Source organism: Pezoporus flaviventris, unplaced genomic scaffold (genome assembly GCF_033815535.1).
Source record: "Pezoporus flaviventris isolate CSIRO_AGI_PZ_B2104156 unplaced genomic scaffold, CSIRO_AGI_Pfla_v1 ptg000001l, whole genome shotgun sequence".
Taxonomy (NCBI): domain Eukaryota; kingdom Metazoa; phylum Chordata; class Aves; order Psittaciformes; family Psittacidae; genus Pezoporus; species Pezoporus flaviventris.
Window position 1 is genome coordinate 39,853,961 of NW_026892549.1, and position 26,344 is coordinate 39,880,304.

At 41.8% G+C, this 26,344-nt stretch overlaps 1 protein-coding gene across 5 annotated transcripts in view; it reads left to right on the forward strand.

Annotated features, from left to right (window-relative positions):
* Positions 1 to 2,911: 2,911 nt before the first annotated feature.
* The window catches only part of ITGA6 (integrin subunit alpha 6), a 54,956-nt gene continuing 31,523 nt past the window's right edge, over positions 2,912 to 26,344 (forward strand). For 2 of the 5 annotated variants that reach the window (XM_061453575.1, XM_061453584.1), the window contains exon 1: positions 14,387 to 14,654. In XM_061453575.1, the coding sequence (XP_061309559.1) occupies positions 14,494 to 14,654 (161 nt within the window). In that variant the 5' untranslated portion in view covers positions 14,387 to 14,493. Of the gene's footprint in view, positions 3,043 to 4,101; positions 4,296 to 9,982; positions 10,002 to 14,385; positions 14,655 to 26,344 lie in introns of those variants that run through there. The other 3 variants (XM_061453593.1, XM_061453602.1, XM_061453610.1) reach the window with 3 other exon arrangements.

Sequence of the window (26,344 nt, forward strand, 5' to 3'; positions counted from 1 at the left end):
CCCAACTGAAAAAGGCTTTAAAGCCCTAATTCCTGGTTTCCTGCTCATAACCCTCATCACAGTGTGCCACAGTTGCAGAGTGGCAGTTACACAAGAACCACAAAAGGGGACAACAGAGTGGCAGTGTTATGCTGGCTGAAGTATCCACACGTGGTGACTCTGAGCATCTGCTCTGCACGGTTTCCCACCAGATACTTGTGTTTTAGGAAAGCAGGGTGGGGGGAAGAGGAGATGCAACCGTATGTTTTCTGTGTTAATATGGGTCCCACTCAAAAGCTAAAACAGATGCTGGGCAGGAGCTGAATTTGCATCCACATCATTCAGCTTGTCAAACTGTTTTTCTGAAAATTGCATTTTGGGCTGTGTTGTCCAGGAGTCAGGCATTGTCATGCATCCACAGGCCTTGTCTGGGAGCTCTGCAGATATCATTCGGAACATAATTGTTTTAAATAAGAAAGTGAATAAATTCCTATATTTAGCAGCTGATTAGGCCCTCTGTTTTCCATGTATTTATTCATACGCCTAATTATATTCCAGTGATTACTTCCTTCACAATTATTGGAAATACTCATGTAATAAAGTTAGCATATGTGCTTCTTCAAGAGTAAGCCTTAAATCATAGAATCATAGAATAGTTAGGCTTGGAAAGGACCTTAACAGCATCTAGTTCCAACCCCCCTGATCACTAAATTGTTCACTTCTCTTCCCAACTGTTCCCTCATTATTCAATCTGAATAATATGAATGAGTAGAAAAAATAAAGTAGTCAAGACATTAAGTTCTACAGCAAGAATCATACCAGTTACTGCTTTATAGAGGAGGAAAAGGAAAGGAGGTGAGGAGAGACAAGGAGGGAAATTTAGCTGCTGATCAGACAATGTATAACCATAGTCTGTCACTGACAATGTTTCTTTCCAAATATACCTTTTCTGACTTCAGCAAATGCAGATCTTGAAACAGGTTTTAGAAAAACAAGGTGGTTGTATTTTCCCATTAAAGAAAGAAAGGATATTTTTTCTTTTTTTGAAGCTCTAGAAAACTACAATTTTCAGGAAAATAAATTATTTTCAGGCAATAGTGACAGAAACAGAGAAGTTTTTACAAGTACTTTCTGTTGCCTCTGTCCCAGCTCATCTTTTTTGTTATTCCCATTTAGGATAAGCATCTTCTTGGTTTAGACGCACATTTATTTCCACTAGTAGTCTGTGGGGAAAATAGTTTTTCTACAGTTAAAAGCTAAATTTCTGAGCTACATATTTAAAAATAAAGTTATTTTTTATACTTCTGAGCAATGAACTCCCATTCTGCGTGATGTATTTTTGAATAAAGTTTAAAAGGGTCAAATATGCAGCGTGTGGAAAAGCAGTAAATTGCCAGGAAGTGGAACTGTGGTGCTCAAAGTAGAGGTTCATTCTGTTGGATGCAGTTTCTAAATGTTATGGATTATGAGGATGCTGTATTGGATATTATGGAGTAGAATGAGAAACATCTTGACTGGAGAAGAACACAGTGTAACTTCAGTGGTTAAGTACCATCCATTCTGGTGCATGGGAAATACCTGCCTAGTCTGAGAAGCAGCATAGAGCCCTGTCTACTTATGTAGAGATTAACAATCTGTGCTGAGAAACCCCTTCTGTTGCGGTGACAAAGGCTGATCCATTGGAAGGCTATTGCTCAACCAGGAGTCTGCAGTCATCTACACAGTTCATAAGTATGATAATATGGAACTGCCAAGAATTTTATAGCTCTGAATGTGCATTCATACAAATAACACCCGAGGTTATGTCTCTCTAATGAAGGCATGTGGAGACAAGGCACACAAATATTTAGGTGTTGGCTTACTGTAGTCATGCAGCTTCTTTAACACAAGAGACACGTCTTTTAATGAAATATTTTAGAAGCACTGTTCTTCTGAGGTGCTACACAAATAAGACAAAACCAAGTAAGTGCACGGGGTAGCCCAAGTTCTCCTCATGAAACGGGAGATGAGAAGGCAGTAGAACTGAGCTACCGAAACTGGAGAATTCAGAAAACTGGTGTTGCTTGAAAATTGACTCCTTTTCACTGATGTCATTGTTGGAAGATGAGCAGGATCCCAGTGAAATGAAAGACATTTTCATGGATTCCTGCTTTCTAATAGGAGTTTGATGCTGCCAATTGAGTTGTAACAATGATGCAGTTGCTACCAGCAGTCTGCTTCAAAGGAGTAGGTGCATTTGGCATTATGTATGCTTGGGAGGCTTAAAGCCTGGCTGGAAATTTGGGGCATGAGGGAAGGAAGAGATATTTGTAATCTTCTGAAGGGCAGACATGGCTTCTGGGTTCATGATGGCTCTGCTTCAGTTCCTGAGGTCACAGCTTGGTAAGACTGGGGATAAGGAACAGATAGCAGACTGATGTTCTTAGGCTCTGGTTTGGCAGTTACACATGTTCCAACAGCACATAGCGCACGCTTACGAACATGAAAGTAAAGGTTCTCTCTCTGTGTGATCATCCTGTTTGCTCAGTGCATCATCAGTTGATTCAGCATTTATATGGATTTACTGTTCTTGAGATTTGAAGGAGTAAATGTAAGAAATTGCTGAACTCCCCCACAATGAAGTTTTGACTGTCATTTATTGTCATGGCACCAGAGGAATAAAGGGGAGCATGTTTGAGAACAGTTTGAAATAGGGTGCTTGGGAGAATCATAAAAACTAATCTGACTTTTAAGCCAGGGACATGATAGGAATTGTAATGAGAACAGTATTAGTGGATACATGGAAAACATGTAGATTGCAAAAGGACAACATGCCTCTTGGAAATCTTTCAGGAGGCAACAAGCCTGTAGATAAAAAGATGAGTCAGTTGTCACAACCTCCTTGGATTTTTCAAGTTGCTTTTTGCCCCTGAGAACTTAAACTGGTGTGCAATAAAGAGAAGATCCTTTTGTAGATTGAGATGGCTGAAGAAAAGGAAGAAAATGGGAGGAATACAAATTTTTCAGAGAGAGATCCCACAGGGGTGTTTGCTGTTTGCCATGTTTAAAGACCTAAGAAGGGATGTGTTAGGGAGACAGTGTATGCTGCCTATATAAAATTATTTGTGGGTCAAAACTAAAGCTGGCTCTAATGAAAGGCTTTGCTATACAAATGACTGAGAAATAAAATAGCAAGGCTAAGAAGGCTAAGGTCTAGTGTGCAAAGCAATATGCTTGAGCTAAAAGATGGACTCAATTAATTTGTTCCATTCAGGATCTTGGTCATGGCAAGTTCTCTGTCATCTCAGTGTTTAGTAGCAATCAAAATGGGAATTGGAAAATTAGGAATGGAATACCATGTGAAACAGTGAGTATAATTATGCTACTGATGTATGTCTTTGCTGCATCTTGAATGTTGTGTGGTGTTCTGAAAATTCTGTCTCAAAAGGCATATAGTGAAATGATGGAAGTACAAAGAATGCCCAAAGTGTTTAGGAACCATATAATGAGTCTATTTGAGATATGAATTGAACAAGGAGTCTTCTATGTGAAAATAGATGATTGGAGTGGGGCATGATAGAAGTTTATGAAATCATAAATAAGATGACTCAGGAATGTTCATCCACTTATGATCATATAATGCCATGGTCACACAGTGAAGTTATTGGGCAGGCAAGTTTGAAGCAGAAAATCCCTTTTCACATAGCACACAATTTCATTGCATATTTTGTTTCCACAGGTGCTGTAGAGGCCAACAACATAATTATGAATATAGATTAAATGATATAAATTAGAAACTGTCAGTAAACACAGAGGTCTGACTGAAACCATGGGCAAACAATTCTGTAACCTGCAGGGTACCAGTAGGAAAGAATAAGAGAAGGAGCGCTCTTTCAGGTGATTACTACTGACAGCTGTTAGGCAGGATATTGAGGTAACTGAACTTCTTTCTGAGTCAGTATGTCTGTTATTTCATAAGATTAAAATTATAAGTTATAAATTGTTGCAGAAGGAGAGAAGTTGCGGTGGCTGAAACTCTGCCAGGTTCCTATTGAAACTTTTCCTCAGTATTGGACTCTTAAGAAAAGTGAGTATTTGTCCTGTCCATTCAGTGAATCACAGCTCTAACTTTGAACTTCACAGATTTCAGGATTTTGGAGAAGGCCACGAGTCTACCTGTGAATTCCTAAAGCATCGTGGTGCCTCCTACCATTGCACCTCTGGTGCTGTGTTGCCAATGAAGCTGTGTTGCTATTAATGAGACCTTCCCAGCTGTGGCTACCTCCTGAATGCCTCCACACTGGGAAAATCCCTGCAGAGGGTGATTTGTGGTAAAGGTAATGCAGTCTCTGTCTTTTGAGGGATAATCAAGAAATCTTTTCATACTTTCTTCACAGGCCATGCCCCCTCTTTCTCAATGGATCTTGATCTTTGGGATAAAAATAAAGAATGGTGTAACACAGATTGCCAACATCTTCCTTCTTGTGTGAATTGATTGTGGAGGATGTGTGTGGGCACATGTTCTAGTCTTGATTTACTAATCACATTAAAAATCATACTGCAGCTTTGTCGAAACTTGTCTTGCAAGATACTAAAAGCTGCTGTTGACTTACTGATAATAATGAAAAAGGAAAGAAAGATCTAAGTATTAACCTCATGCTAACCAGAGTAAGACATTCCCTGAACTGAGAACTGAAAGTCTTGAGTTTTGTGATGCCAGAATAATAAAGAGGTTTGATACTTGGATGTTTTTATTTTTATTTTTTTTTCCTGACTCAGGGTGCCTTTAAAGTAAAAGTTTACGCATATGGTTATCTTAAAGTATTTTGTCCGGGAGGCTGTTTGTTAGACTGAATTGGTTGGTTTGAATTTTGTGTTTGTTCTCCCCTTCCAAAGCGTCTTTGCAAAAACTTCTTCTATTGCTATTAAAAATTATTAGGAAGAAATCAAATTCAAAGGAGTGTTGTGCTTGTTCCGCAGGAGAGTCTTACTATAGATGTTATTTCTTTTGAATGTGTTCCCATTCAGTTTTATGTCCTGTTGATGCAACTCTCAGTTTATGCTGGTCTGACAAAATAATGCTCCCAGTCTTCAGGTGTTTCTGCTCCATTGCCTTGCTGTTATTATATCACTATATTATTATGATGATATGACAGCAAACAGCTCTCCAGCAACTGTTCCATAAAGCCACTGACATAGCCCAGTCTGGTTACATTTTGGAGCTCTGAGTCACAATGTTTGGACTTCTGGCTTTTATAGTGTTTGAAAGTATTGCCCTTGCAAGTGCCCTGTTGTGAGCATTACCATGTGAGTCTATGCAAGGCCAAGGTGTGTACATTCTGCAGGAATAAAAATCATTCAGGCGTTCCAGGAAGGATGAGGAAGTGTTGGATAAAGAAAAATATTAGGAAATGTGACAAGAACTGTGGCAGCCTTGTCAGAGCTGCTGTTCCTCTGCAGATCACAGTCCCATGCTGGCTGGGGTACACCAGCAACATTCAGCTGACAGTGAGTTTCCGTGCACCTTGGGAAAAGACACCTGTAGCCAGCAAAGCAAGAGAAAGCTTCTGAGGGATTCACAGAGAGCAGGTCTGCTGTTGTGGGGAGATACTTAACATATCTTCATGACCTAGATTGAGGGACAGGAATTAGGGCTCACCGTAGCATCTGTAGATAGATATATTTATTGCCACGGTTGGACTGGTTTTAGGTACCTGACTTATTTCAATACATTGTGTGATGTTATCTGCAAAAGATGAAAGAACTCGGCTACTTTACAAATCAAGTGTGTGTTAAAATAACTCTCCCAGTGGACTGTGGCATGCGGCTTTCTTTCCTCCTTTGTACCTCAAATAGCCACAGACTACATGTAGATAGGGAGCAGGACACTCTAGTTGAAAGTAGCAGATCACCTTATGCTTATGTACATGAAGCAAGAATTGCAAATAACACAATAAATACACTGAAACTATGCAGCATTGCCTTTCAAACTTCAGCAAAAAGCTGCTGTTCAAGATGAAGTAAATCACAACAAAACCAAAAGTGGAATAAGGCTATGCACCCAGCAATACTAAATATGTATAACAAATTTATCAAGTAGAACTGCTGCTAAGCAGTGTGGCAATTTGCTATTAAGACTACATGATGCTATAAGACTATCATTTCAAATGTACTTCCAATTTTATTATCTACAATAGAATATTTTTATGTTCCTACTTCACCACAACATTTTGCCTTCTAGATAGGGCCAGTCTGTTACCTACACGTCTATGGAAGCCTTCTTAATTGACTTAAATATTAATTCCTGTGCTTTATCCAAAGTTGTGCTTCTGAATCAGAACATGGTTAATGGTTACGCATAGCTTCTTTTTCTGACATGAAACAGATTGTTGAGTGATGTAAACTTTCCCCCTAAGATTGATACCCCAATTTTTCCTTCTCAAAGCAGCTGTCATTTTGGCATCCAGAGGTTGAAATAAACTTGGCGTGCAGCCTCAGGAACACAGGATCCAAAGGGCTTGCAGTCGCTGCTGACAGACACAGGCTTGTACCATGACCTGATCCCACTGCCATGTGCAGTTGGTCAGCAAGTGCTTGTAACATCTGTTGACTGTTGTTTATTGTCTGCGGAACACTCATCTGCTGAGATTTCTTTTGTAGCTGTGGCACACCTGGTGGATCTGGTAGTTGTATTCCCACAAATAACAGGCAAGATCAGTTCCTTCTCCTAACAATGGGCAGCGGGCTCCAGGGGTGACAGTAAAGGGCTTGAAAACTGGCATGTTAAAGGTTGGAGTGGAATAGAAAGAACTCCTGGAGTCTTTAAAGCTTATGTGAAAATCAAGTGATGAGGTGGAACAGCAGGAATTTTTTGACACTGAACACTTATTCTCTGATAAGTACAGCTGCAACCCACACTGTACTGCAAAAATTCCCAGAGATGGAGAGTCGGGAAGCATCATGAGGGACATTAGCGCTTACCAACAATGAAGCATGTTTTTTACTAACATAGCGTGTTACTTACAGCATGGGAACTGTCAGCCAAATATGCGTATGTTCTGGTGTCCCAGCTCAGCAGCTGATAGCTGTGCAGAACCCAACTTGTGAATTTTCAGATTTAGATGGGGCTTTTATAACAAGGCGGAGGAGGAGGGAGAAAACCAGATCTGGCTGGTTCTGCTGCAGCTTTCCTCTGTGATACTGGGGCACTCTTTTGCCCTGAAGTAGACCATCAATCTTTTCTGCTTGGAAATGGAGATTATAACACTGCCATACCTCACAGGGGAAGAATGAAAATGCCTTGAGATAGTCCTCTGTGTTCTGCATGGAAAACACAGTGTTATTGTAGAACGACTGCATTTTATTTGATTAATGTTAAGAACAGATCCACAGTAAAATGGATCAACATACCTTTATTGGCACTCAAGGAGCAAATAAACATGCCTTGATTTAACTGCCACTTAGGTTGCTGAATTGCTTAAAAGTGGACCTTGAGCCTTGGAGATCCTGACTGACTTTAGGAAAAGTTGAGTAATAGCAACTGATGCGTGCGTGTTACTCAGTGTGGTCAGAAATTCACGGAAGTTCACTTGCTTGTGTGCTGGAAAACATACTGTTTGGTATGTACTAAAAACACACACCCACAAGTGAAAAATGCAGTGTATGTGTGCAGTGCAAGAAGTGGTACGAAAGGTACAGCCCTAATGAAAATTGAGAACACCTCTCCCTGGCTGCGTCATCTTACCTTCCTCACTTGTTCATGTTCCCAGATGTAGAGATATGAGCTTGGATAGGTTTTGGGTCTTCTCTTTGAGACTGCTGGTGTGAGATACATGTAAATAAACACGGCAGAGAACTCCAGCACACACATACAAGAGCTGTTGGTTGCAGCTGAAGAAAATACATATAATTGTTAGAATGTATGTTTTAGAATAGTTCCTTTTATCGCATAAAATAAGGCTGGGCTTGTTTAAATGTGAATACTATAGGAAAGATCAAAACCTGATTTTTAGAACTCTTAGGCAATTTCTCCTGACAGAATTAAGCTAAAGAGAATGACCAAGTAAATGATGGTCTGGAAAGAAACATTAGAGTAGTTACAGCATGTGGAAATTTGTTTGTGCCGTAAATCTTTTACCAATTGATTATGTTATTGGAATAATTATTTAAAATTCAGCGCCTTAAATCCTGATTGCCTACAAGGCCCAAGTTATTTTGCCTTTTCTAGGAAGGGCACTTGAAATTTAGATGTATAGAAATATGGGGAAAAAATAGTGAGAAAAATGAATACATGGTGAATAGAAAATTTAAAACTACATTTGAAACGTTTCCAGTACCATACAAAAATTTGCACTTTCATAGTTAATGAATGGCCTTTCCTTCCTTGCCCCTGATTTTAGTTGTTTGCAACAAATGAACTAAAGAACAAATATCTTGAAGTCAGCAAAGCCACCACAGCAGCTTCCACAAAGCCCTTTGCCAAACTGATTAGATTTGCAATTCATCCACTAAGCCTGCCCGGTCATGGTAGCATCACGCAATGAATCTTTTCATTGAATAAAACTGGACTTGCAGAGAACTAATGTATCTTCTTTTGTATGAATACCTCTGTAGTGCTTGTTTAAACATGAAATTGTTCTTGATTAACTCATGCGTGAGCAGGTTTAGTCTGGAATTGGAAAAAAAATCTTCCTGTTGAACTTAATGTAGTTGTTTAATAATTAAACAGAAGCAGTTAATTGGAAAATAGTGCATATGTCAGCAATCCTCAGTCTTTTTCCTTTGGATGGAAATGAATAGTGGTTGGCTAAAGAAGTGGTATTACAAAAATCTTTGGATAACAGGTTTTCTTAATTTGTTGATTTTTGTAATTTGTGGGAATAATAAGAAAGTATCTGACAGTTTTTGCATGTAAAACAACAGTACAAGTAGATTGGCATGAAGGCAGAAGAATCCTTTGTTTCTATCTAATAACTTATGGAGCTCCAGAAACTAAAGGTTGCACTGCTCAGCAGGGAATTTATGAGAACTATAGTGTGTCCTCAGTCTTCACCTAACAGCTATTCACATCCAGGCAGAGCAAGGACAGAGAACAACCTGGTTTTCATTCAGATCCTGGGTGGACTGGGCTTTTACAGACTTTATTTAGGATTCTTTTTTTACAGCCTTTGCATAATTATATATTTTCAGCATTGTTAGTGAGCACATCAGCAAGTGAGACTTACTATAACAAAGGACTGGATTTGTTCATTATGGATTGATTTATAAGACTAAGATTAATTAAAACGATATATTGTCCAGAAAATAGCTATTTTTAACTGGTGATCCAAATGAAGTAAAAAGAAGACTGTGCTCAGTTCTACCTCGTCCAATTTGTTCTTGTGTTAATCTAAAGAAAAAAGTGAATACCTTTGTTGGATTATTTTTATTTTAAGAAGCCTTCTATTAGCAAACTAAAAGTGAAGAACACAGAGGAAGAATCTTTCTGAGGCTGCTAACTTTAGAACTTAACCATAGAAGCAGCCTCTGCTAGCTCTGCCTGGAATGGCTTGAAAGCCATGTTTAAACATGTCTTGAACACAGGTCCTGTTGAATCAGTGGCAGACATGGTTTAGTTGACATGTAAATGAGGTGGCTGTAGTACCAAAACTGCAAAATTGTCACAGGCAGTAACTACTGAAAAACTTAAATCTATTAAAAATCAAACACAGAAGTCCAGTTTCTCCGCGTGGTTCTTCTCAGTCACTGGACACTCCTGTGCAGAGTGACTGGGCTTTACCTCCTACATGGAAGCAAAACAGCTGGGTCTGATCCAGGATCTGATGGGGGGGCAGGTGTAACAAGTCTGGTAATGACCAAGCAGCTGCTTCCACTAATCTGCTTCAAGGGGAGTTGGGGGTCTCTCCCATTCCATGCTGTGCTGTTAGGGTAAAGCTAGGTAGTGACCACATTCCTCAAGTGACTGTAATTCCTGGTCTTGTGCTTTGCGGTCTGTGTCCCAGGGCTAGGTCCTGTGTGTTCAGCACCTGGTACAATGCTTGGAGGTAAGTGCTATCAAGGTTGTGTGGAGTTGTGTTTTGGGCAATGGCCAAACACTCTTTAGTCAGGCTGTGTGAGCCAGGAGAACAAAAGTGTTTTGTCTTGGTTAGTGACTGTTTTTGGCTCTTGATGGAGTTAAAATGTTATCCCATGAAGGTTCACTTTGCTTCTTCAGTTCCTGGAGAGAATTTCTATGGAGATCTTGTGAATATCTTGCTTGTAAACCTCCTCTCTTCCTGTCCTGCTCTCTGCCAGCACCCCCAAGAAATACCTTGCTTGCTTTTTTAATCTCTTCTGTTAGTCTATGAGCAATGGTTGGCTGCTTTGGTGCAAATTGTGTGAAAGATGCACGTATCGATAGACATTGAGGGAGAGTTGGCTCAAATTGCACAGAAGTTTGCATGGGGTGTTGGGTTATGTCTCTGCCCTGGTGAACAATGGTACAAGACAAGCAAGGTTTCATGTGCAGGATAGTGTTGCAGATCAAGGACTATGCATGGTATAGATGGGTCTGGGATGCTGTCAGTGCTACAAGTTTCACCCATGGTGATATAAGAGATTTGAAGATGTATATGTCTGGCTGAGAGCGCCACAAAATGGGGCTGCAAAGGCACATGTGATGTGTATAATGATGTTTAAGCCGAGGCTGCCCTTACTAAGGAGGAATCTTGCGTAGTGGTGTATGTAACTAGAGAACTGGAATACAGGCACATGTTAAAGATGACTGCAATTTTATGCTTAGGAATCAGTAATATTGAAGGAACATCCTTAATCCTTCCACAGCAATCCAAACTATGGGTGTTTAGTTCCCATTTGTCACCATCATTTCTCTGATCTCTGCCTAGCTACGCTCATAAAGTGCCTCCAAGTATGTTTACAAAGATGTTTACTCTCCAAACCCTTCAGGCTGATCGTTCTGAAAGTACTTAAGGAATGTACCTGTCAACTTCGCTGGAAAAATACTCTCTCTATGTAAAAGACAAAGAGCTGCTCTGTAACACTGCTTGCAGTCTTCACCAAAATTCTGAGTCCGGATTGAAATATTTCTTTCAACTCCTATTTTTTATTTGTGTAATACTTTATATATTATATAGAAACATTAAGTTAAAGCCGTTATACTGAATGTTAAAAGCTCAGATTTAAAGACTTTACATCTGGAATATCGTGTCAAATTCTAACCAGTTTGTCAACAGAGGTAAAGTATTTTTACTTTGCGAGCCAGTAAAGAATGCCAGAATGATGTCTGCAGTTGTTTTAAACATCAAAGAGAAAAATGAAAGTGTTAAGATAGCAACATCTTCCTCTGGAACTGCAGTTAATCTGATTCAAATATAGCCACAAGTAAGAGCTGCATCTTAGTTGTCTTTCTGAAAAGATAGTAGAATTAGCAACATTCTCCATTCAGTTACACAAATACACTGAGTGTCAGTTCTGTATAATTCAGAATACCAAGTGTGTGAATATAACTATTTTAACACGCCGGCTTCTAGATTGTTCAGAGCAAAACATTTTCCTTACACGGTGATGTGTAGTTTGTCTCCCTTACCACCGTAAAAGCCTTTATCTTCTGCGCTGCTGTTCTGCTACTCCTAATATCATCGTTAACAGAGAGCCAGGAACATTCAGAGGATATATTGGCAAAAATAGTCTGATAGCACTGGGTGCATAGAAGTTCAGCTGTTTATTGTAGCTGTTGAGATGCATCCATTCAATAAATGTAAATAATTTGGAGAACATGCAGTTCTAAAAATGGTATGTGTATTGTGTTGAGGAGGAACAATCTGGAAGGTTGATCCAGGTGACTAACACTTTAAAACTAGTTTATGTTTCTGAACTGAAACACCTGTATAGCTTTAGAATTTGCACAGTGAACCAAACGGTTTTGGCCTGTATTATTCTTTCATCTGGAATTACATCAATTATAACATCAAGCCTTTTTTTTTTTTTTTTTTTAATGAAATGGGAAGGGGATGTTTACATATTTTGGCTTTTTTGGACCATTTGATGTGCTGCATTAGAGCTGCACAGCCAAGCATCCACAAGTTGTGTATTTCTTTGCATAGTATGTTTTGTTCATATAAATGATAAGAGTTCAGAAACATAAAGCATTGTGCCTTGCCTGCCTTCTAGGGAAAGCCTAAAATGTCTTGCCAAGCTCTGGCTTTCCCCTCCCACCTCTTCTTTTTTCCAGAATTTATTTTCTTTTCCTTTGTGAAGAACTACACAGTTGTACGGAGGAGGAAAGTACTGCTGGCAGAAAGGCTTGCTCGAGATGTAGACACAGCAGGCAAACACCTTGTAGCCCTTTGGCTGAGCATCAACACACCATTAATAAGCAGACAGCTTGAAAACTCGGCAATAGCAGAGCCTTTGTTCCAAAAAAGAGAGGCAGCTTTGATCTGGCCATTGCCTTACTTGGAATTGCCCTGTTGTTATACGTAGCAGAGCGCTCATGTTTAATTGGTCATCATACTTAATCTTGGTCCCCCTTTATATAGGGGTAGTACAAAAGAGGAATTCCCAAAGTACATGTTAGTTGTAGATAACCCACAGCATGTTTGTTTTGGAGGAAGAGCAAAGGAAGGAAACTGACTTTTTTTTTTATTTTTACTTTTTTAACTTTTTTTTCCTCTCTTCATCTAGAGCAAATGGAAATAGTACAAAATGATGAGAGACCATCCAAGGTAACTCTGAGCTGTTTGTGTGCAGTTCTGCTCTACCCTGTATACGGTCTATTTTTGTTGTTCCTGCTGTGGTCACCTGGGACAGGTTTTAATATCACTATGTCTTGGAATGCTTGTTACTGCATCTCGAGATGAGAAAACTCTTGTCTCCCCTCAGCAACCTCTGTGGGTAACAATAAACAGGTACAACATGCCCAGGCAGCACAGATTAGAGGGAGGGAGAGGGAGAAGTCGGATGAACCTAACATGCCAGTATCATTCAGATGGCTGTGAATGAAAGTATTTCTGTGACTCCTTACACAAGCTATTGAGTACAAGCATTACTTAAAAAGTAACTATAGTTACTGTAAGAGTATTACGAGAACGCAAGTTTCAATGGTCCTGAAGGGCAAACTGCTAAGATTTTTTAGTACAAACCTCAATGCTATTTTCAAAGACCTGTTTTCAAATCTTTACTAATTACTGTGAAATACATGGCTTGTAGTATGCCTGTTGGTAATTAGTCTGGGACTCTTCCCTCTTATGGGTCCTTTAGCGAAACCAGAGTATGGTGTTTATGCCAGTAGGATTTTCTGCTGTGACAATGACTGAAGTGACTGAACACTGGATTAAGACTTTGAATGAGTTGGGCATGAAGAGCAAGCGGGAAGAACTCTATTAGCAGTAAGTATCTGGGAGCCTAATTTAACAAAATGTTTTGTTTCCACATTAGACGCACATTTCTGGTGCGTTTTCTCCTCCCTTTTGATCAAGGGTGTTGTGTTTGGACTTGAGCCAATGACTTGTCTATACACGGAGTTATCCTAGAATAATTACTCAGGAAAAAGTAGCCTGGATTAACTCCATGGGAGCAGAGTATTGTTCCAGAAGGAGTTATTTGGAGTACCAACATATTTGAGTGCTCTGTCTCAATTGCTCTTTTCTCACTTTCTCTGGAATCTCCTGAGTGAGAAAAAAAGTTTCTCTCTTCATGTTCTGGATATCAATAGAAAAGAACAAGGATAATGTCATGTTTCTTGGCACTTGTGAGGTTTTAAAGGCTTGAATCTTCTTCCCCAAACCAAAGCACTAAACCAAGATTCTGTTAAAAATAGCCCAAAACCTCCCTCTTGGGTGGATGAAGTGCACTAAGGTATGCTAGCAAATACCCCTCTGGAGTTATGGGTGCAATAGGCATGAGATAAAAAGATCTGGGCTCCAAACCCACATGTTGTTTTCAAACCATTAGAAGGTAGGGGTAAGGAATTCTCAGATGTGTTCAGAGATGGAAAATGCTGGAGGAGGCTCATGTGGTCTTGAGACTTCTGCCCTCTTGTGCTGTATTGAAAAGTCTGTAGAACAGAGATACATATGCACCGGTGTGGGGTTTTTCTTCTTCTTTTTCTCACGGCTGTGTTGTTTGGGGTACACGGACTGAACGCCGCGGGGTCACGCCACCCGTATCACCCAGACAGTACCCACTATCGGTACCCAGACAGTTGCCAGCTCTCATCGTGCCCCCTGGGGGGGATCTCTGCCTTTTCCCCCTCGGGCTAGGGCCCAGCCCTCACCTGCGGCCGTACCCGGCCCCCGACACCGCTTTGTTTTCGGTCCTGAAAACAGGGCGCACCGCGGCACCCCCGCTGGCCGGGGGCCGAGCCCCGGGGCACTGTGCGCCGGGCGGGGGGCGGGCAGCCCGCGGAGGGCGGGGCGGGGCTGGGCTGGGTTGGGTTGGGCTCCGTCACGGCGCGCGGAGCCGGCGGGGCACAACGGGCGCCCTCAGCGCGGGGAGAGGCGGCGCTCGGCAGCAGGTTCCCGCGGCCGGCGAGAGGAGATGGCGGCCGCGCTGCTCCTGTACCTGCCCCTCCTGCCGGGGCTGGCCGGAGCCTTCAACCTGGACACGGACAACGTGATCAGCCGGCGCGGGGAGCCGGGCAGCCTCTTCGGCTTTTCCCTGGCCATGCACCGGCAGCTGCAGCCGCAGGAGAAACGGCTGTAAGTACTGCCGTGCCGCGCCACGCCTGGCCCCGTCCCGGGCCGCCCGCGGGGACTCTCCTCCCTCCCGCCGCAGGGGAGCTTCAGCGGGCTGGGGCCGACAGCCCCTCCGGTGTCCCGCTGGCGGCGGGAGGAGGGCAGAGCAGGGGGAAGGGGGGCTCGGAGGGGCGGGCGGCACCTGCCGCGGCCCGCGGGGTACTGCGGCACCGCAGGCCGCCCGGAGGCAGCGTGCGTCGGGCGGAGCGGCGGGGACGTGCCGGGGAGCGAGGTGCCGCCCCGCCCTCCTCGGTGGCCTGGGGGAAGAGAGCAGGAGCCCCGCCGGGAAACCTTCCCGCCCCGGCCGTGACAGCGGTGTCCTGCGCGGGTCCCCCCGGAGGGAGCACGGGGAGACTGGAGCGTGGGGCGGGCTCCGGCCGTGCTGCGGGTGCCTGTCCAGGCTCTCGGGTTTGTTCTCCATGTGCGTACCCGGCCTCGGGTAACGCTGGGGGTGCTGTTCAAGACGGAACCTGCCCGGGGTGCAGGTGGGAGGTGGTAAAGGAAGACGGGAAGTATAAAGCAGTGTTGGTGGCGCATGGGTGGAAACTAGGAGCTTCTTTTGGGAAATTCAGAAAGAAAGTAAGGCTCCTCTGTATCTCTTCAGGGTCCTTGCCTCGTCGTGACCATTATCTGAGCATTGCCCTGCCCCACCTAACCCGTAGCACTAGATGAAGTGTGTCTTGTGTCAGGTATTGTCATCAAATAGATGTGTTTTCCCCAAATATTTACTTTTAATTAAAGGGAAGACAAGCCCATAATTCGTACAGAGTTAATGGGAGAAGGAACCTGGAAAGAAATTTTATCCTTTATAAAGTTAGATGGTAAACTTAAAAAAGTCCTGTAGCCCCTTTTTGCTAACACTCGCCTTCTGTTGGTTTCATCAAAATTACAGTCTGTAAAGCGGTATAAATCTCAAATGTCCACATTCATTCTTCCATCTAGTAGACTGAATGACTCATGGTATCCTGAAGAATGAAATAGAAATCTGTGAGGTTCTTTTCAGAAGCCTTGATGAGATTCTTCTTACATTGGTCTGAGTTCTAAGAAAGCAGTGCCTGAAGCTTGTTAGTTTCCCCCTGTATCGTCAATGCTGGTAGAATGAGTGTGTCAGAGTATGCAGGCAGCCAGTTAGGAGAAGTCAGTAGAAACACAAGTGCAGTCACAGTATTCAGGCTAGTCTGAAATGTTTGGCTGAAATGCTTCAGAGATGACTACTATGAAAGTTCTGTATTGTATGTATAGCAAATGCTTCCTCAGGCAATCCAGATCTGGGGACAGAGCAGAGCCAGATGCTATCTGCTTTGACACGGCTTTCTGAATCCAGGCTTTCATGAGCAGCAAGTGTCTCTATTAGAGACAGAACCAGACTAGAGAAACTGCGGTTTATGGTGTTGTGCAGTTCTGATGTCTTGACCGTTTTTAAAATGTATTCATGAGTTTTAGCGTAAAGAATTTGAGTGTTACCCTAGGTAGCTGGTGGGTAGTGCCCTTGGAATGAAACCATTTGCGTCACACAGGCGTGTTATGGTCACTTAAGCATCATTTTTCCATCTGTAAGAGTAGTAGCGTGTGGCTGTAAGAGCACAAGACATTAAACATGCTGAAGTGAAACTATCTTTCATAGGGACAGAGGTGTGTTTGGCTCATTTTGTGTAAGTTCTGTCTCATGAAACAGATGGGGGTTTTGAAGGGGAAACTTGAAGTGAACTTCCCATATTAGGCTGCCTATTTATATTAGATAAAAATGAGTGACACTGAACTAATACCAAATGATCTGTGTGGCCTGTTCCATGGAAACCATGTGCAGTTTCTAAATAGCTTGACTCTTTGTAAGTGGAACAAATGGTGTCTGCTGTCCAGATACTGGTGAAGGTGGAAAGTTATGGGAATGGAGGTCATGTCATATCTGTACTGCCAAAGTGGTTTTATGTACAGCTATCTCTTAGTTAGACAGAAGTATTTGTTTTGCCCATTCTTCTTGAATGGATGCTAACTTAAAGGCTCAGTTACCGTTTGAGTGTGAGCACTGTTAAGTGGTTGCCAAAAGTACACAAACCCCATTTCGTCATTGAAACTTGATGGAAAATTATACTTGGGTGCTCATCTGGCAGCAACCCCCATTCCGAAAACCCTGCCAACCTGAGGGCCCCTATACCCCTCCAACGTGTTGTAACAGGCATGTGCAAGATCTGTCAGTCCTTGGGAAAATGAGCAAATGAGAGAAGGTGAAAGACATGAATTCTACTCAAGGGCTGGTTTAGTCTGCGGCTTAGAGCAAGGCTTGGTAAAGCAAACTAAATGATGTATAAGTTTTCTCTTGGCTCGCTTACGTGGTTTTAAAGTGAAATGGTTCCCTCTTCCTTACACTGGGTAATGCAGTGTTAAGCATTACGAAAATCCTCTGTAAAAATGAGGGTGGAGAATGCCTAGGAAGTGTGACACATAAAGGTACAGCTGGAATAGCCTTCGTTTAAACACGGTATTTGCTTTTGATCACCTTTTTCCTTAGTCACAGGATACTGTGGATTGTGTATTAGCTTTGAATGGCAATCTTTTCATTTGTTAGCATTAACTACTAATGCCACGTTTGCTAACAACAAATTACTTAACTCCTGTGGGTACTTTATTCCCTATGGGTACCGTATGGGTAGATGACTGTTCAACTGGTGCCAACTGTAAGGCTATGGGCTAGTAGCAGGATTTTGTTTTTCTTTGTGAGTATCTTCATATGAGAGAACTTGGAATGTTCATCAGTTGGAGAGGAGAAAAACTATTAATTCACAGTGACTGAAAGTGGACTGTTAAAGGCATGTGGGTGTGAAAGACAGCTGAGCACAATCTTAATGTGCATCAGGGGAGCATTAATGTTGGCAGTACTAAGTGCAGCCTGCCTGGATTTCTGTGTGCAGTTCTGGTTCGCTGTCAAGCACAGGTAGTAGTAAAAGCCTAATGGAGCTCTAAAAGAGTTGGGCTTACTGCCCTGTGTAAGATTGCTCTGCCTTTAATTTGAATTTGTCAGTATAACAAAAATAAGAGGAGTTCTGGTTCTGTGAGGGGATGGTGGCACAACAGCAGTGTTTTGTTGGCAAACTGGGAAAAGATTTGTAACTTGGAGGGGCCTTAGGCTCTGTGACAGGGTAGCTGTATGAGTCATGTGGTTAAAGCTTAAGTAGTCCTGTGATTGAGAATGTCAGTGTAGCTAGATTTGTAAATGGGGACTGTGCTCACTATATACATATTAGCTACTATATGTTATAAATACATTATGATTATAATAAAGGTATTATTACTAGCTATTCACTTTCTATATAGTGAGTGTAGTTACATGTGTAGTTTTATAGTATATAATATCTATATAAATGATATGCATGTATACCTGCTCCAAGTACGATGTCCAACATGTCTGTTCCAGTTCTTTTTAGTTGTAATTCACACTGATTTAAGCACATAATCTTGAATTAGAACACAAGCCCCAATTGGTGTGTAACTGTTACTGGCAAGTAATTCTGGTACTGTTTTCTGGAGCTGAATTCATGTGGGCTTCTTGGTATTTAAGGCAAAAAGGATGAAATTGTAGTAATCAACATTAAAGATCTAATCATCAGCTGAAAAGCTGTGTGGTTGAAAGTTGTGGATAGGCACTTTATGTCAAGGCTGCATTGCCCATTAGCAGCCATAAAATTCTAAAAATTGCAGTTATCTTACTGTAACTTGTGACAGATTTTGCTGATACTGCATGTGTCTGCTGTGAGCTCTTATATCAATACATAACAAAGTTGCCTTAGGTCAGCAGGACTGCTGACATTGCTGTACTGCTGCGGTGCATCCTTAGTGGTATTGAGTCACTGCTTCTGTGTTCTGTGCTCACAGACACTTTACTCCAGCAGCAAAAGAGATGGATTATGCTGGTCTGTAATGGAAAATGACAGTTTCTGCTTGCAGAGGTGGTGTAGTGTAATTCAAGCTTCAGGTAGTAAAGGAGTTGTTTGTCTGTGTTTGAGATTGATGTCCTGTGGCAAAGGTCAGAATCAAATGAAGCTGGGAAGGAGGGAGGAGTAGTTTAAACGTTTTCCTTGTAGTGGGAAAGAATTTTGAAAGTGGAAAGAATTTTGAAAAGGAGAGGATCCATCATACTAACATCCTGGGTGAGAGAAATGGGAAGATTAAGTCTGCATCACATAAAGGGGAAGAATGTGGAATTTCTGTAGGTGGAGTCAAACTGCAGAAGGCAAGCTTTTTCCCGGTGCTGGTTGTGTTGTGCTGTGGGCAGAGACAAAGCTGATGGGTTTGCAAGTGAGGTGCCCAAAAAGTTATGAACTCTATCATATGTCACTATCTGACTCCCATTTTTGCACGTGGAAAACAAGAGGTCAATATTGTTGTTGTTTTCCTCAAAGGAACAGGAAAGGATTGTGCACATAGTCCTGCAGAGCTCTACCAAGGCAAAAACCAGAGCATTGGGCTGATACACGCCAGGAAGTTAACACTAGTGTAACCACTTCCGTCAGTGTAGAGAAAGGAGCAGACTCTGCAAGCAAGGCACTTGTGAAATCGCAGGTCATACAGCAAAAACGTGCTTCTGACAGGCCAGTTTAGTCCAGGTGGCTCTGAAAAGGCTGTGTCAGGAAAGATAAGATATGGTACAGTCCTTTGTTAGCTGTGTGAGTTCACAGGTTCAGCTTCACTGCCGTGTTAACTGGTGTGACAGACGTTCATAGCGTAAAGCTGGCCTTCCCACATCATAAGTGGGAAACCTCTTATCCCAGTCCTTCATCCGCATGAGAAACTTGCTCTGAAAGAGGTCATGTGCTTCTCAGATACAGTTTTGTTTTTTTTTCTAAAGTTACCTGTAAGTACAGAAGAATCTTAAATAACCCTGTGGAAGATGTGTTATTTTTCTTATGCTGGTGTTAAGAATTAACAAAATCCATTGCTGTGCCTAGTGGGACCCTTCATGAGTAAGGACTGTATCATATGCCTTCTGTCAGCAGTGATGATAAATGGCCTGATGTGCAAGCTACAGCTTTGAGTAACAGCCTAGGCAGTCAGCTTCAATTACAGCTCATAAAACTGTTATGCTCTTACTGGAAGATGCTTGTACCTGATACAACTCCTTGGTTTCATAGCTTTTTATTTTTACTTATGCTGAGCCTGAGTGATGTATCAGTTTCTAGTGTAAGAGGTACCATGTCTTTGGCAGGGTACTAGAGCATAATATTTACAGGTGGAGGTGATGACAGCTTTAGAAGCATTTTGGCTTAGGCTTTCTTTCTGATTTTTAAATGTCTCATTAGATGCAAGTGGAAACTTGTGGAGGCACAAATTCCTCTCTCTTCAGGCTGTGCATTTGGAAAGAGAAGGGTGTTCTGTAAGCTGCTACTCTGTGTAAAACAGACCTGCCAGGCTGTTCCAAGAGCATTAAAATGTGAGTGATGGCTTAGTTAACCAAAATTGCTCTAAGTTTCTCTAAGTCTGTTGTAGTCACCCCTTTCTAAAATGCTGGTATTTATACCTGGTAGTTCCTATTACATAATATTAGGATATAAATCAACCCTGATGAATACAGGATATGCTAGGCCAGTGAGCTCTATTGTGGCCAAAGTATTAGAAATGTCTCGGAAAGAGATAAACTAAATCTTGCATTCTCTAAAACTAGTAAGTTTAAGAAAGTGTAACTGGAACAAAATAGCACAGTGCAGACAAGGACAGACCTTGATCTCGGGAAGGAGAAAGGCTTTTTGTGGTACTAAAGTGAACGGAAGCTAATGTACTGCACAAATATGAGGCAAGGACAAAGGAAAAGCATTCTTCTTGACAAGTTGTGTTTTTTAGCAGGGGCTGTGGGTCCTGACAAGCTCTGCTTAATGATGCCCGAACACTGGGCAGAGATCACATTTGGAAAGACCAGCAACTAATCTCTTGCTTTTCAAACCAAGCTGATGTAGACACAGGGTAAAGTAGATGCGTCTGTGTGCATGTCTGATGTAAAGCCTTCAATGAAACTGTCCATTGTGTACTCCATTGTGAAAAGCCCTTGCAGTCATTAACGGGGTTTGCTCTAAATACTGGGGGGGGGGGGGGGGGGGGGGGAGAAGTCATCCTATACCATGCTACTCTGACATATAGTTCAGTTTGAGAACTGCAGTTGGAAGTTGGATGGGCTAAAATGTGTTTGAAGAGCATAAACCCTTACATACAGAACCTGAGGTGGGAGTGAGCTGGAGAAGTATTTCTTTATGCAGTACCTTTGATGCAATGTGAGATGGGCTCCTGGAGTGCAGGCTGCGGCGTGTGTGCTGTGTATGTGCTCTGCCTCGGTTCTCAGCTGTGTGGGCTGGAGCTGAGTGAATCAAGGCTCTCTGTGGCAATGGCATCCTGAAAGCCTCAGCTCACAGACAGCTGCTTGCAGCTCATTGCTACCATGATCTTATGGACTGACTGGCGCAAGCAAATTCATGGTGCTGTTCAGGCTTGAAATGTGACCACATCAGCTACAGAAGGGTAGAAAGTGAGTGAGTCGGAGAGAATATTGATAAAAATGGAGGGGTGTAGAGTGAACCATTCAATCATCTGAAGTATGAAGTATGCACAACACAAGGCCTGCTTTGTGTGTGCTGCTTTGTTCCAAAGCAGCAAGATTAGGAACAGAGGGACAGAGCAACAGGGACATTAAAGTGAGTGCTGTATCATTACATCATCTATGGGCTGGGATCTTAAAATGCAGCACTTCTGTTTGAGGGCATAGTTTTCTTTTGGTTTCTGTTCTAATTTTCTGGATTTTCTGAGGTCTGGAGAGCAGCAGAGGTTTCAGACAGCTGTGCAGAGATATGAGATGTGTTGGTAGTGTTGGTCATGGAGGCACAGCTGTGTCAGAGTTATTATCGGAAGATGTGCTACAGTTTCTGTATCAGTTTCACTCTTGTGCTGGTTACCTTGATGATGAATAAGGCTCTTTAAGATGGCATATACTTTAAGAATAAACCCTAAGGCAGTGCTACCGTCAGGTATGAATCTGTCTTCATCCAGATGTGGAGTTTCATATACTGCCTTGTCTACTGTTATTAATTTAATTCACCCATGTAGAGAGTCGTAATTAATCCCTCCCTTCTTTTTATTGTTGCAGTCTAGTAGAAAAATGGCTTTTACAGAGGGAGGAAATAGTCTGTGTTGTATCTTCTTCAGAAATACTGGCTAACCCTGTCAGTCTGAGGCTGGACTGTTTGATCAGTCCTATCTGTAACTGTTCAAGACGTAAATCTTCATAATATGACTCTCAAATTAAGTGTTTTTATTTAATTAAACATTTTTATTTACATTTCTGAGAAGTCTTTTTACTCTTGACTGCCCTGTAATAAATATTTTGTAGTTGTATAGGCTCTTTCAGTCAAGAATCTCAAGATCATGTATAGTGATACTAGCTCTTTAACTATAAAATAGGAATGAAAAGGAGCACAAATCACTATTATGGTGCTTGCTAAGATGAGTGCAATTTTCTGTGTAATATATGTACATATATGTATATATATATGTAATATATGTAATATATGTAATATATGTAATATATGTAATATATGTAATATATGTAATATATGTAATATATGTAATATGCTGCTAATGTTAATTTGTAAATAACAACGAAAAACCCAGAAGCAGGACAGGTGGGTTGGCTTTCGTAAATGTTTTTCTTAAAGGACATCAAGCAGGGGGAAGAATGGTTTACTGATCTAATTTGTTGCTGTCTGGATTCTCCACAAAATAAACCAGAACATTTCCCCCATTAGTATACTGGATTGCCTGGCATGTTACAGAAGTAGATTGTTCAGTAGTCAGCATGGGCTGGTTTTGCCTTTGTTAAACCCTTTCCGTGTGTGCCAGAGCAACTGTCAGTTTTGTAAGGAATGCAGTCTGTTAAGTTGTCACAGGAGATACCCGATTCATTTTAGAGGAAATGCTGTTTAAAATCCGTTATTGTTTAAATGCTTCAAAGCCAGCCTGGGGCCGGATAAATTGTTTAGCCAGAATTGGAAAAATGGCCACATTTTGGGGACGTATTCTGCAGAATGGACAAGACAGAGAGCAGGCTGTTGGGCAAGTGAGTATTTAAAAACAAGCAAAAATCTCTACTATTGAATGGGCAGATGGTCTGTACTGTGAAACATTAGCTGGAAAATTAACACCTCATAGTGGTATTCAGCAAGGGTAGGTGTACAGTAAGAGGCACACAAATACCTGAAGAAAGAACTATATAGAATGGCCTGGAAAACATTGAATAATTTATTAGTATTGGATATTGTTGATTGAAATACATGTGAGGAAGTTGCTGCTTTGAGAGTAATGGCGAGAGAATATAACCCAGAAAAGCAAATGTCCATGTGAAAGTAAGGGAATTACTTCCATTCTTAAGGTTTTTTGTTTTTTTTTTCAGTATATAAAAAATAAATGAACTGAACCACGGGTTAATAAAGCTCCTTTTACAACTTCAGCATAAAATGCACTGTGTTCTTGGTAAAAAGCCTTTCCCATGCGTTTAAGGTATTGGGAGTATCACATTTTCTAGAACTGTTTCAAGAATTCTGTAACTTGCTTTGGAAAAGAGAATTGCATTTATGTTGTTTTGAAGAGCAGGTTGGGTGTATTCTGCTGTGAAGTATCTGAGGTTAGATTTTGGTATCAAAATGGTAGTAAAAGCCAAAAAGTTCTGGTTCTTGCATTGTGACTTTTGGAGCATTTGCTATTGTGGAGTGACTGTTTTTGGCTCTGTTGAAGCACTGACTGTTTTTCTTGTTTCCTCTGACAGAACTGTATCTAAAAATGTCATTTCCCATTACTGATTTCCATTAAGCAGTTGTACTAATTTATGTGAGGATGTTTTGACTGTGTTTGAAGGTCTGCACTATCAAGAACAAAAGCAAGAGAGGTTCATGGGATGCTCCCTGTCTAGATGCTGTCTACAGTAAAAAAGTACCCTTCCAGGTACATGTATGGATCCTGCACTGAGTTTCTCTGTCAGCTAGCAAGCTTCTGGTAACTTTTCAGCTGTATTGTGTTTGTTTTCCACTTTCAAGGAGCTGAAAGGAGGAATGGCAGACCTTATAGAGCCAGAGTGTTTCCTTTCTAGTGAAGATGACAGGCAATTTTTTCAAGTGAAGCTAAATGGACTTAGCTCCTGCCTGTTTCAGCTCCATTTTTAAACTCCATCAAAAGCAGGTCTATAAAATGTATCCTTATAAACCAAAGGAAACCAGGATTGCAGATATGCTGGGAGCAACTCACCCCTGTAGTGCCGGAGGTTGTTTGCTCAGCAGCACATGTGCGGGTCAGAGGTCTGAGGGAAATTCATGTTTACCCTGGAAGTGCTCAAAAGTGGCAACCAGCTGTTGCTGATGGCAGGAACATTATTGTTGTGTGTAGGTGAATTTTCTGCATCCTTCTTTTCTCATAGCTCTTTTCACATTACCCTTGCAAGGGAATGACAAAAGGTTGGTTATCCTTGCACTTTGTCATAGGTGCTGACAAAGCTGCATAGTGGTTAAATCTGGTGGCTCTTAGACCGGAGTGGTGTGTAGCTGAGTCTCTGAAGAGAGATCAGAGCTCGTAGTTAATTATCCATCTTTGTTTAGTGTGAAACAAACCTTAGGTGAAAAGTCACATTGTTTTCTTGGCCAAAGATGCTAAAATCAATCTGGCATGTTTTTTTTCTTGTTATGTAGCCAACCCCTGTAGCTGCTACTACAAATCCAGCACGATCTCTGTAAGCTTTTCATCCACTCAACTCGCCTTTCTGGTATGTCAGTGTTTGATAATTATGTAGGGTGGCCCCAGAACATTGCTGAAGAGGTAGATTTCTTCTGTGCTCCCAGCCAAGCTGTATTCCTGCATGTAGTGGAAGAATACTTTAGTTGTCAGATTAAATCCAGCCCTAGTAATAGCTGCAATACTGTTTGCACAGCTTTCAGCCTACAGGAATATAGGGTGTTAAAAATACTTGGAAACAAATAATTCCATGTTCTGCTCAAGTGAGAGTGTTGGGAGTGGTGAAAGATGGAAAAAAATTACGTGTGAAGCATGTGTGCATGTGGAGGGGGAGCAGTGTATAGTGGAAGAGAATGCAGTGGGTTTCTTGGCATAGTCTCAAGTAGAAGTTATTTTGCAAACAGAAAAATGTTGTTAGGTTTTGCAAACTGGTTGACATTCTCAGTTTGTATATTCCTACTCCATAGGAAAATACAATTGCTTCTTCTTCCACAAGAAGTGTGTATGGAGACGTTTATTGTGAATACATCCTTTATTTCTGTTGATCTGTTTCATCACTGTTTCAGTAGCTGCATGAAACATAAAGGCTCCTGAAATGTCCCAGCTGCATGGGCATTTGTATGACTTGGTTCTCCTACGAAAATACCTCATTGGAGGGATGTTTTTCCAAGTGATTTGAATGTGTTTTCAGTTAATTTGAAGGAGTGTGGGGCTATGTGTTAGTAAGTGTACGCAGTAACACATCTGCTTTTGCCATTAAGTTCATGGCTCAAGGAAAAGATCACTCAGACTGGGAATCCTGGTGTTTAAGCAGGACTGTATGGTTTGTTGTGGTTCAACCGTGTTTGGCAGCTAAGCACCATGCAGCTGCTTGCTCCCCCCCACCCTGCCTGAGTGGAATGGGGAGATTGGAAAAAGGGAAAACCCACAGGTTGAGATCTGAACAGTTTTTAATAACTGGTGTGTGTGTGTGTGTGTGTGTGTGTGGGAAGTAAAATACAATATTTACAACAATAATAATAACTGTAATGGAAAGGACATACTGTGCATGACGTGCTGTGGTATTGAATATCCCTTTGGCTAGTTCAGGTTAGGTGTCCTGTGTTTGCTCCCTCCCAACTTCTTGTGCCTCTCCTCACTGGCAGAACATAGGAAGCTCCTTGACTTTTGATAAGCGCTACTTAGGAACAACTAAAACATCAGTGTGTTATCACTGTTTTTCTCAGACTAAATGCAGAACAGCACTGCATCAGCTACCAAGAAATAAAATATCCCCGCCAAAACCAGGACACGGTTTTCGGACTAAAAGAATAATCTGAACTGTGCAAGTGACTTTCGGCTGTCGAGGTGTGTGTTTGCTGGCTGTTCGTGTACTTGTTCTCTGAAACATTCATTAGGGATCAGGTATCAAGAAGGTCCATGCCTTTCCTACATGTGGAGTTCTTCAACCTGCTCCCACAGGGTACCTCTCTGTGGTGCCATGGGCTGATGTTGGCAGCTGGGAGGGCACAGCTTATCTTGGAGTGCCAGTGTTGGTGTGGTGTGGGTGAGCTTCCCACTGGGGCTTTGACTGGTACATTCAGTCTCAGCTGAATGTGATGAACTTCTCTCGTTCAGATGGTGAGTCCGCTGAAGTCGCAGTTTACCAGTTCGGTGGCATGTGCACTTAGCGTGGGAGGTTTCTACCTGTCTTGTTTTTCCCCCTACAATTCAGAGGGAGAAGGTGTTAAGTCTGGGAAAGGCGCAAGAGTCTCAGAAGTTTGATATGTGGGTGAAGAAACTACAGCTTGGGTTAGTTTGGGGAGCAGTCACTCTTCAGATACTGCAGGGCTGTGGGATTAGTTGCTGTAGCATGTTGTATTTCCCATTGATTCTACTGTGAAATGCTTGTCCCTCTTAGT